Consider the following 12,640-nt stretch of genomic DNA (forward strand, 5'->3'; position numbering starts at 1 on the left):
ATAAAAATAAAAAAAATCATAAATCTAAAGCAAGCTAAAACCAGAAACCTCCAAAAACATAAAAACCCACACTGATAAACACATAATCTAGCAGCCTTGAGCCAAGTGCTTGCTGAAAGGTGAGCAGAGAGGGAGCCAATTGGCCTCCTGAGGAAGGGTAATTCAAAGTTTAGGCCCCATGACCAAGAAAGCCATGTCTCTTGTGCTGACCTGCAGTACCTGTGATAACAAACAGACATGGAGGAGCATATCTAGATCAACTCTAATGTTGATCTGAGTGCACAGGCACTCAGAGGTGGTGGTGGGAGGCGGCCTTTAAAATATCCTCAACCCAGACAATGTATGAGCATAATTAGGGGTTAATGAGAATGCACAGTTGTTTGCTTTCTCTGTTGCTTGTTATGACTAGCCTTTCTCAGGGGGCTTCCAAATGGAAGATCTCATGGCTATTTGTTGTCTTAATTCAGGAGACTTCGTACCCACATGCCAGACAAGCACTGTGGTCATGTTTATACTGATGTCTGCTAGTCCAACTGGTAGAGGATGAATTTAACAGGATGAATATGTGTCAAATGATCCACTCCTGTCTTCCCAGGCTATGACTGGCAAGGACAGGGATGCTTTGACTTGCATTCCTGCATTGATCAGGGGGTTGGACTTGATGGCCTTGTAGGCCCCTTCCAACCCTACGATTCTATGATTCTATGACTGCTTACTTCCTGACTCTAGAAATGATTGTGCCTTTCTTGTTCCAGGTATGGATGGATGCAGGCACTCAGATCTTCTTTTCTTATGCCATCTGCCAGGGATGCCTGACGGCCCTAGGCAGCTACAACAAGTACAACAACAATTGCTACAGGTAGGAGTATCTGGCATCTCTTAAATTCTTCCCTCTTGGTATTTGGTAGAAAAATCTCTGCAAATTATTGCCTCAATATATCCCACTGCTGTGGATGCATTCCCATGCCTGTCCCATGAGAACATGATTCTGTGGCAAGCAGTTCCAAAACTCATATGTAAGAAACTTACAGTCTCTAACTGAAATATTCTGTAGATTTTTCTGTCCACGTTCCACCAAAGTGTTGAGCACTGATTTTTCTGTGGCCATCGTGATGATTCCTTTTGAATTGTCCAAATCCCTTTATCCCTGCTCCCACCCATCATGTTGAAACCAACAACTGGCTCCTGCATAGTGAGACCTATGTACCATATAGTAATGGCATCCATTAATTTTGCAAAGGCACTCTACTAACAACATATAATGTAAAGTTTACTTTCTGGGCATCGGTTTGTTCTGATCTCCGTTTCTCTCTGTGTGTGTGTGTGTGTGTGTGTGTCTATATTCTATGTATCTATCTAGCTGACACTTTTAAAATTGTACAAAGTAAAAACATAAAATACAAAGCAGCAGTAAAACAATAATAAAACAAGTCAGATAAAAACAAGATAAAACTAGGGCACGCAACAAAACGTAAAACCAGCAGCATGGATAAAATAGCACAAAGATCCAAGAGCACTGAAAACAGCTCCTAAAATGGCTGGGTGAATAGAAAGGTCTTTACCTGGAGCTGAAAAGACCATGATGTAGGCACCAGGCAAGCCTCTCTGAGAAGAGCACGCCATTCCACACATGGGGTGCCTCCGCTGAAATAGCCCTTTCTGTATATGTAAAGCTGCCTTATGTGGAGTCAGGCCATTGATGTCTAGCTCAGCATTGTCTACGATAGCTGGCAGCAATTCTCCAGGCTCTTGGGTGGAGCTCTTTCTCAGATCTATCTGGAGGTGTCAAGGATTGAACCTGGGGCCTTCTTCCTGCAAAGCACCTGCTCTACCAAGTGAGCAGATGCTTACCTGATTCAGCCTCATCTGAGATAGGTACGCCTTGTTCTACATGCCGACCTTTTTGGCATGCAGGCCCAGTACATGCCAAATTATTGGGTACAAGGTAGTTAGGCCCCTAATTAAATCCACAAACCCCTCCCTCCAATTTTAGCCAAGTCACAGCATTCTAAAAACAATAGCTAAAGGGGCCAGCACAAATGGTGTCAGCCTTAAGCTGAGTCAGGTCATTGGTCTATCTAGACCAGTGGTATCTATTTGTGTCTCAAGCAGAGGTCTATTCCCAGACTTTGAACTGGAGATTCCAGGAATTAATTCAAGAAATTCATTTCAGTTCATTTTTGCCCCCCTGCAATTGTGGCACCGGGACACAAGTCCCAAGTGTGAGATAGTGCCCCACTAACGCATGCAAGCAAACACATGCAGTGTGGCTGTGCTGCCAGTCTACTGAGCTGGGAAGTGGACCACAGTGCAGCATAGAGGAGGCAGACAAGAGTACCCAGCTGACTCTGTGCTACCCCCAGGATCATGAGCAGTTTTTCACTTGTCCTGGAAGCCCAGAAATCGTCTTTGCTTTCTGTACCTCTCTTGTTGCATCCGTGCCTCAGGTTGGCTTCTTGTGTTCTATCCAACACTGTCTCTGTTCAAGAAATTGGACACCACCAACACACATGCAAAGAACAAGAACAATCTTTGGTTGTGAGCAATGCTTTCTCTATCTCACTCGCTCTCTCTGGAATTGCCCCAACAGGGATTGCTTTATGCTCTGCTTCCTGAATAGTGCCACCAGTTTTGTGGCTGGCTTTGCTATTTTCTCTGTATTGGGCTTCATGGCACAAGAACAAGGCGTACCTATCTCAGACGTGGCTGAATCAGGTAAGCATCTGGTGGTGGTTGCAGAAAGGAGGTGGTTAAAATAGGAAGTGTGGGCTGATATCTTAGGAATGGGAAGGAATGGGATGGGAGTTGTAGTCTGACACATCTGGAGGGCATCAGGTTGGGGAAGGCTGCTGTAAGGAGACCCATGAAAGTAGTCAGTATTGCACATGGAAGAATCTTCCATTGCCTCTGAAATGGTTCATGTTCTCAGTCTTTTATTTGGTGGGAACTACGTCTGCGTATCTAAAAGACAGTGAATATCACTGCATATGGAAAGACAGTTCATGGTAGATGTAGATTTGTGTCAATCCTATTTGCATGTAAGATTAGGCAGGGGCGGAGCCCCTTTGGCCCCCTGATGTTGTTGGACTCCAATTCCCATCAACCCCTGCCAGCATGGCATGATGAATGCTAATTTTTTTTAAAAAAATAGTGGTTGAATGGTCAGGGATAATGGGAACCAAAGGGTTGGTGAAACAGCCACTCACTTCCTTTGTTTGATTGGTAGGTCCGGGCCTAGCATTCATCGCCTACCCCAAAGCTGTAACCATGATGCCTGTGTCTCAGCTGTGGGCCTGCTTATTCTTCCTTATGCTGATCTTCTTGGGTCTGGACAGTCAAGTATGGAAAAATAATATTCCGTGCTCCTTCAGTTCCATCTATGGCACATTACACATTTGATATACTGCTTTTGTAGTGTTATTTCCTGCTTTTTATTCCACATTATCCGAAATACCGCAATGAATGTCATTGTGTGTCCTATAAGGTATAAATGCGTAAGAGGGATATAGTGTTACCATGATGGGATTATAATGACATGATACAAGGTGTAGATCTGGCCTATGTTCAGGGGATGTATTGTACCTTGCAGAAAAAATAGACAATGGTATCTGAACACACAGGAGCAACATGAATTAATGATATTAAGCATTAATTAGCTATGGAGATTGAGAGGTGAAATGTGGTAAGCTATCATTTGGACCTGAATCAAATGCACATCAGATGCACAGATTTTTGCTAGCACAGATGCAAGCCCTCCTGTTGTTATGGAGTCTTCCCCCTCTTATTCTTCCAAATAAAGCAATTCGTTTCTGAGCAGCTCATGCTGCTTAATATCTTGGGAAAGAAGGTGTGTGTGTGGGGGAGAGCAGCTTAGTTGACTAACAAAGGGCTCAGCAGAAAGTAGACCTCCAGATGTTTTGGACTTCAGCTCCCAGCATTCCTGACCATTGGCCATGCTGGCAGGGGCTTCTGGGAGTTGAAGTCCAAAACATCTGGAGATCTACCTTCTGCTCATCCCTGGGCTAAAGGAGGGATGGGGAACATGTGCCCTCTAGATGTTGTTGGACTGCACCTTCTAGCCAGCATAGCCAATGGTGAAGGATGATGGAAGTTGTAGTCCAGCAAGATCTATTGGATCACAGCTTCCCCATCCCTGGGCTAAGAGTTTACTCACATGTCTCCATTACAGTGCATGGTGGCCACAGGACATCTATGAACAGATGAAGCAGCCTTAAGCTGAGTCAGGTCATTGGTCTATCTAGACCAGTGGTATCTATTTGTGTCTCAAGCAGAGGTCTATTCCCAGACTTTGAACTGGAGATTCCAGGAATTAATCCTGAGTAGGGTTGTATGAGAAATTCATTTCAGTTCATTTTTGATCAAGATTTACTCAGTTTGCATTTTTCAGACTGATCATGTGCACTTTTCAGACTTATCATGGATTCAATTTGTGGTCGAAGACCGTTCATTTCCAAGCTTGCAATGTGATCCATGGACCAAAGCAAAACAAAAAAATGTTTGACAGCATGTATACATTTGAAAAATGTGCATGAAAAATGCATACTTTTGAAAAATGAGCACAAATACATTTTATTCAATAGGAAAAGAACGCATACATTTAAATTGACATTTGAAAAAATATGCATGAAAATACAGATTTTCATGAGAAAAGAGAAAAACAAAGCTTGCAATCTGATACAGACTTGAGATGGAACAAGATGGAATTTGGAAAACTTTGGCAAGCTCTATATTCGCACATCCCTAATCCTGAGACCTTCTACATTCAAAGCAAGTGCTCCTACCCTTGAGTTATGTGCCCCACCTATGGGCAAGAAAACTTGACTTCCAGCCACTTCAGCCTGTACCAAGGCAATCACATGCGACCATTGGCATGGGAAAGATTCCATCCAGAATCTATCCAGATCCCACTTTGTCATATCATTGCAAGTGCCTGAAAAATATTGGTTTGCAGCAATGTGCTACAAGCCCAATCCGTCAAGTGCTGGGAGATACGCATGACTGGGTTGCTACAGGAAGATATGGCTGGGAGCCAATGCTAGACAAGATTTTAATGGTGAAGAAAGGAAGGAAGGATGGATGGAAAGAAGGTAGTGGGACAGAAGGAAGTTGGGGAGAGGAAGGATTGAGAAAGGGGAGCTCTTGGAACCTGGGTTTCCTGAATCATTTCTTCCACAGTTTGTCTGTGTCGAGAGCTTGGTGACAGCCGTTATTGACTTGTTCCCGGAAGTCTTCCGCAAGAAAGGACGCCGGGAGCTGCTGATCCTGGGCATTGCAGTGATATGCTACCTGCTTGGCCTGCTACTGGTTACTGAGGTGAGAAGCGAAGAAGGTCAGTGGGTGGGGAAAAGGGATGTTTGACCAGGAGGCCTGTCAAATCTCCAAGGGGGTGGGGGATGGATGCATCTTGAATCTAATGTGCATGCATGTGAATGCATGTGCATGAACTCTAAGACACCACTGAGTGCCATTTCACATGCAGCAGGTGGTGTGGTTCACTTTCAGCTATTAAGTATGCTAATATATCGTAGGAAAACTATGGGTTGTATCCAACAGTGGTCATCTGCCACCAGAACGGAACCACGGTTGGAATGCATTTTGCCTCCCCCATGCATTTCTTCATGTGCCCCAAATCTGCTCCACACTCTGCTGGGTGCCTGAAAGAAATTGGTGGGTTTGCTGCCATATTTTAGTAGCAAACCATTATGGGGCGCAACATGGTTCAAATTTAGCTTGTGTTGAAGCCAAATTTGACCCTTTAAATGCTCTGTAGCCACTACACAGTTCTAAAAGAGTCAAATTTAGCTTCAGAACAAGCTAAATGTGAACCATTTAGTTATCTTTAGTACTGAAACTGCCCTTAAAGGACAGGTTTTTTTGCCACTGCCACCAAATTCAGTGGCATGGCAGGGGCTGCACAAAGTGCGGAGTGAATGCAACTGGTGCATATTCCCCCCCCCCCATCTAGTAGGATTGCTGTTGCCTTAGGCAAGCTATTACAGGAGACCCGCATTGTCCTTGGCAGCTGGCACAAGGATTGCCCAGAGGGTTTGAGATGCTCACTCAGTGGGATCTGCATAACTGAGGTCTGACAGCTGCTTTTCTTCAATGTGCAAGTCTGTGAACTGTACTTCTTCTGAGAGTGCTACTCTGTCTCTTGGCATATGCACAGTTCCTGATGCTGCTTCCCTAGAGTCTTGGCTTAAGTCAAAACTTAGGGCTAGGGACCTGAGATCATCTGGCACATGAGGAGTAACCTACTAAGCTTGCCAGTTTGCATGCTGGGGCAATTTCTTCATTGTGCCTACCATGGTTGGTGGCAAATGCAAACTCCTTCAAAGGCAATGTGGCATGGTTGATCACATGTGGGCTTGGTCTGGGGAAGAAAACATGATTCAAATCTTTGCTCAGCCATAAAATACACATTGGTCTTGGGTGAGCCAGTATCTTTCAGTATCTCTCAGTCTATATTTATTTATTTAGGGAGCAATCCTATGCATGTTTAGACAGAAATAAGACCCACAACTCAATGCATCATCCAGTCAGCCATGGCTGGTTGTAGGACTTATTTCTGTTCAAAGATGTATAGGATTGTGCCCTTATTTATTACATTTCTATACCATCCATTAGCTGAAGCTCTCTGGGTGGTTTACAAGACAAAGCTTAAAACCATATAATACAATAACATAGTAAGTCTAGTGCTACATCACACAGAGGTGGTTGTGTGGATAACATAGAACAGCCACATGTAACCTGGATACAAAAGTAGGGTTGGATACAGAAGTGACTCGTATAAATAAAAGCCATCTATAAAATGGTTGCTGATCTTAGCCTGGAGAACACCATGGAAGACTCCAACTTAGTGACTAGGGCTTAAACCCCATGCACACCTCCTTATGAGTGAGACCCACTGAACGTAATGGGACTTTCTTTTCTTCTTCAAGTGAGCATGTATTACCTGGTGCCCTCCAGCTGTCTGGGACTACAAATCCCAGCATTCTTGACCATTGGCCATGCTGTCTTAGGGTTGATGGGTGTTGAAGTCCAAAACATCTGGAGGGCACCAGGTTGGGGAAAGCTGTTGTATAGGATTGTGTTGGACAAGTAGCCCCCCACCCTGGTGATGGTTGTTGTTGTTCAGTCGTTAAGTCATGTCCGACTCTTTGTGACTCCATGGACCATAGCACGCCAGGCCTTCCTGTCCTCCACTCTCTCTCGGAGTGTGCTCAAGTCCATATTCATTGCATCGGTGATGTTATCTAGCCATCTCATCCTCTGCTGTCCCCTTCTCCTTTTACCTTCAATCTTTCCCAGCATCAGGGTCTTTTCCAGGGGTAGCGACTGTGAAATTGTAAATATACGTACTTGTGCTACAAGATGGAGGAAGGAAAGAAGGATTGTGAACTTCTCCACTCAGGGATAATACTTGTAAGCAATTATGACAACTCACTGACACAGTGATGTGGCATGTGTCTTGGCTTGCCTCCTAGAAAATTGTGTTATAGCAAGTCACCTTCTTCTGTACCTGTAAACTCTCTGTATTATGTAGTTCTTCTGTTTCTTGCCTCCCCCCCCCCATGTTTCACTCTGGTTCTTTGCAAATGGTCTTACCATTCCCCGTTGTGCTTCTTGCAGGGTGGAATGTACATCTTTCAGCTATTTGATTATTATGCAGCCAGTGGAACATGCCTTCTCTTCCTCGCTGTCTTTGAGGTCATCTGCATTGGATGGGTTTATGGTATGTAGGACATAGAGTACAACTGGACTGTCTTTCTTCCATGTATGTCTGTGACAGCAGCAGTCATCTTTAATAGCAGGAAGTGCCCATAATTGAGCTGATGTTCCATAAGCACATGCAGTGGCATTCCTCCAGTTGGGTTCAGTTATCCTCCCACCAGCTGGCACCCTTTGGATGTGTTGGATGACAACTCCCACCATTCCTAGCTAGCCAACAGTCATGCTTGCTGGGAATGCTGGGAGTTGCAGTCCAGCACATCTGGAGAGCAGCCGGTTGAGGAAGGCTGGGTTAAATTATATCTTCACTATAACCTCATTTCGGAACAGATTGTTCATGGAACCAACCTAGCTTTTTATTCAGAGTGTCATAGGTCATCTTGAGCCAGATCTGAGGGATACATTTGTATGTGGGGAGATATAGCTTCATCTCCTGGTCCAAGGTTGAACTAACGAAGCACCCTTGGCAATTCCATGATCTCAGCCTGGGTTCTCCAAATGCAAGAGTAATGCTAATTCCCTTAGGGGTTCTTAAGTTATGAAGAGATGTTGTTAAAAGCTTTAAGGGTTCAGTTCTATGCATCTTTAGACAGAAATAAGTCCTACAACTCCCAGCATGCCCCAGACACTTTGCCTCTTAAAAACGTGTTACAAAGGATCAAAACAGGAGTGGGCAACTTGTGGCCCTCCAGAGGTTTATGGCCTACAACTACCATCATCCCTTACCACTGGCTATGCTAGCTAGGGCTGATGGGAGCTGCAGGCCAAAAAATCTGGAGGGCCACAGGTTGCCCACTCTAAGATTTAAAAAATAATCTTCCATCCCATAACATTCCACTATTAACATCCTAGCAGCTACTTTAGAAAGGCAGAACATACATCCATACCAGTTTTTCCAATGAGATGCAATCAGGAAGGATCCTCTAGGCTGCTGTGTGAAGGTTGCATGATTATTTATGTTGAGATGGTGATCTTTGTTTCTCACCCCAATTCCAAATGTCAATCCTGTACCCCAAATATCAGCCCTATGTTGGTATGAAATACCAGGTCGGTAAATGGAGAACTCATGCCCAGGGCAGGCTCTGTGCTTTGGCCTCTTTGCTTATACTGCTACTTATCCCAGATCCTTTTTGCTTACGCTACAAAGTATTAAAGCAAATGTCATGAATAAAGGCACATGTTCCAAGCTTGCCTCTTGCCAGCCATGACGATACCACCCACGGCCTGGCAGCTTTCCCCTGCTTGTCAAGCAGTCGTCAGTTATAAAGATTTGAGGATTTCCTGCATACAGCTTTACTTCTGTGAAAAGATTGCCATTCCCAGCCCATTTGCTGCTGCTGTTGCAGTTGCCAAAGGGAAGTGCCCGGAGCACCGGGGGTGGGTGGGGGAGAGCCTGCTTTAATAAGAAAACAAAAACTAGCATACTTTTTTTTTTAGATTGGAAGCCAGATGCCGCAATAACACAAACCAGGGAGAGTTTTCTAAACAGCACCAGCGCACATAACCCTGAGATTAGTCATTCGAAAAGAAATCTCACTGACAGTGCTGGAGAAGAAATTGGGTTAAAGCTATTAGAATCTTAGATAACTGGGGTTGGCAGTGGGTGAAAGGATGCTCAAGGCAATGTTGTGGGTGGCCTTGGAATGACTCCATGACCTGTCTCTTGTATGTTCAAATAAATATCTCTTTCTTGCCCAAGCACACCCATGCAGACACAGTCAGATAGGAAAAGAGAGCACTGGTGTAGCATATAGTGGATCAGAGGGTGAGCCATGAACTGGGAAGCCTACAGTTCAAATCTTGTTGTCGTTCAGTCATGTCCGACTCTTCGTGACCCCATGGACCACAGCACGCCAGGCCTTCCTGTCCTGCGCTCTCTCCTGGAGCATGCTCAAGTTCATATTCATTGCATCAGTGATGCTATCTAGCCATCTCACCCTCTGCCGTCCCCTTCTCCTTTTGCCTTCAGTCTTTCCCAGCATCAGGGTCTTTATAGCATAATGAAGTCTGTAGCTTGCTCAGCCTCTGTGCAATACGGGGGTCGGGGGCTAGGTTTCTGAGATAATGCAGGCAGAGTTGAACCTTTTATTTATTTATTTCATTCATTTCTATACCGCCCAATAGCCGAAGCTCTCTGGGCGGTTCACAAAAATTAAAACCAAACAACACACAATAAAACAATTTAAAATATATAGAACATTAAAACCACAATATAACAATACAACCACAATAAAACCTAGCAGCAGTGCAGGAGTTTAAAATACAGATTTAAAACAACAAAGATAAAAATTTAGAAAGCTAAAATGCTAAAATGCTTGGGAAAATAAAAAGGTCTTCACCTGGCGCCGAAAGGAATACAATGTAGGTGCCAGGCGAACCTCACTAGGGAGCTCATTCCAGAGCCGGGGTGCCACAACAGAAAAAGCCCTCCTCCTAGTAGCCACCCACCTCACTTCCTTTGGCAGGGGCTCACGGAGAAGGGCCACTGATGATGATCTTAAGGTCCGGGCAGGCACATATAGGAGGAGGCGATCCTTCAGGTAACCTGGCCCCAAGCCGTTAAGGGCTTTGAATGTTAACACCAGCACTTTGAATCAGGCCCGGAAATGGACTGGCAGCCAGTGCAGCTGGAAAAGTACTGGCGTAATATGAGCTCACAGGCCAGTCCCTGTTAACAATCTTGCTGCCCTATTTTGGACCAGCTGAAGTTTCCGGACCGTTTTCAAAGGCAGCCCCACATATAACGCATTGCAGTAATCCAGACGAGAAGTTATCAGAGCATGGATAACTGTAGCTAGGCTATCTCTGTCCAGATAAGGGCGTAGTTGGTATACCAGCCTAAGCTGATAAAAAGTGCTCCGTGCCACTGAGTTCACCTGTGCCTCAAGTGACAGTTCTGGATCCAAGAGCACCCCCAAACTACGAACCTGATCCTTTAGGGGGAGTGCAACCCCCTCCAGAACAGGTTGAATATCACCTAGCTGGGCAGACGAACCACCCACTAACAGTACCTCCGTCTTGTCTGGATTGAGTTTCAGTTTATTGGCCCTCATCCAGTCCATTACCGTGCCCAGGCACTGATTCAGAACAGCCACTGCCTCACCTGGTTTTGATGAGAAAGAGGGGTAGAGCTGGGTGTCATCTGCATATTGATGGCACCTCAGCCCACACCTCCGGATAACCTCCCCCAGCGGTTTCATGTAGATGTTAAACAGCATGGGGGATAAAATAGAGCCCTGTGGAACCCCATGGCACAATTGCCATGGCACAGAGCAATAATCCCCCAGCACCACCTTCTGGAATCGGCCATCCAAGTAGGAGCGGAACCACTGTAGTGCAGTGCCTCCAACTCCTAACCCAGACAACCTATCCAGAAGGATACCGTGGTCGATGGTATCGAAAGCCCCTGAGAGGTCCAGGAGAACCAACAGGGTTGCACTCCCCCTGTCCCTCTCCCGGCAGAGGTCATCCCACAGGGCGACCAAGGCAGTTTCCATTCCAAAACCAGGCCTGAAGCCTGATTGAAATGGATCTAGATAATCCGTTTCATTCAAGAGTGCCTGGAGCTGTCCTACAACCACCCGCTCAAGCACCTTGCCCAGGAAGGGGACGTTGGCCACTGGCCTAGGCTATAATTGTTAACATCCTCTGGGTCCAGGTTAGGCTTTTTCAGGAGTGGTCTAATTACTGCCTCTTTTAAAGGCACCACTCCCTCTCTCAAGGAGGAATTTACAACCACCTGGACCCAGCCGGACATCCCTTCCTTGTTTGATTTAATAAGCCATGAAGGGCAAGGGTCAAGCACACAAGTGGTCGATCGGACTTGGCCAAGCACCTTGTCCGCATCCTCAGGCCTCAGTAACTGAAACTCATCCAATAAAACTGGATCAGACGGTGCTCTGAACGCCTCTACCAATGGAACTGCATTAATGGTGGTTAAAGGTTTCAATTAAAGGTTAATTAAAGGTTAATTTCAACCTTTGAAATGTGCTCTTAAACTTTAGTTATCATAGTGTTTTGGCACTCATGCTGTAGGGTGGCTGCCCAGGCAGGGTGGCTAGCAGAAGCAGGTAGAAGGTAGATCATCATGATCCAATGCTGGACCACTGTCCAATTTCTGGTGGGCCAGTTAGCCCTGGGATGGGCAACTTTGTCCCCTGGAACCCACCACAGGCCATGCCCTACCCTGCCAAAATGGCTGCCACAGCTGAATTTGCCACTGAATTTGCAGCAGTGGCAAAAAAGCTGGTTTTTTTCAAGGTAACGAGGTGCATAGGGAGCATGCACCTGGTTTGCAAGCAGAACTTTTGCTTGCAAACCAAGTGCACGGGTGCATGCCTTGTTTCCTTGCAAAATTGTTGGGGTTTTGCCACTGCCATGGTGGCAGCAGGAAATTCAGCACCAGCAACAGTGGGGGAAGGCCCCCCCTGCAAAAATGGCCATGGGGTTGCTGGGATTAATGCTAGGAGTGTTCTTTTAAGCAAGAGTGCATATGGAGGATCACTTCACACTGGCTAGTTGTGTCTTAACTATTAAGAGTTATGCCTGAGTTTGCACTCTTGCTGTGTAAACTGAAAACACATCAGGGGACCAGACGGGATTCTAATAAAGAAAGAAAAAAGACTGTATAGGAATCTTCAGCCTAATTCTGCTGTAAGTAGTGCAAACTGATGTCATGTAAAATATAGCCCAGACAGGCTGCAGAACATACGTTGCCAGAGTGGTTGTAAAGGAGCATTTGGCCTTTGTGTCTGTTCTGTGGGGCCTGGAAGTTTTTGCAAGTACTGAAACCTTTAGAGCCACAAGTTGATGAGTTCATCTTCAAGTTTCAGATCGTGGGGAACTGATTTATGGTGCAACCTTTGTGTATAGAATTACAGCCTCAAAA

The 12,640-nt window shown here is 45.4% G+C and overlaps 1 protein-coding gene across 2 annotated transcripts in view; it reads left to right on the forward strand.

Annotated features, from left to right (window-relative positions):
• The window catches only part of LOC146339432 (sodium- and chloride-dependent betaine transporter-like), a 74,731-nt gene that overhangs the window by 41,887 nt on the left and 20,204 nt on the right, over positions 1–12,640 (forward strand). For both annotated transcript variants that reach the window (XM_084809358.1, XM_084809359.1), the window contains exons 8-12: positions 756–859; positions 2,591–2,715; positions 3,227–3,339; positions 5,197–5,334; positions 7,654–7,756. In XM_084809358.1, the coding sequence (XP_084665484.1) occupies positions 756–859; positions 2,591–2,715; positions 3,227–3,339; positions 5,197–5,334; positions 7,654–7,756 (583 nt within the window). The remainder of the gene's footprint in view (positions 1–755; positions 860–2,590; positions 2,716–3,226; positions 3,340–5,196; positions 5,335–7,653; positions 7,757–12,640) is intronic.

Source organism: Heloderma suspectum, chromosome 7 (genome assembly GCF_057233095.1).
Source record: "Heloderma suspectum isolate Gila_16-S chromosome 7, 16-S_ref, whole genome shotgun sequence".
NCBI lineage: Eukaryota > Metazoa > Chordata > Lepidosauria > Squamata > Helodermatidae > Heloderma > Heloderma suspectum.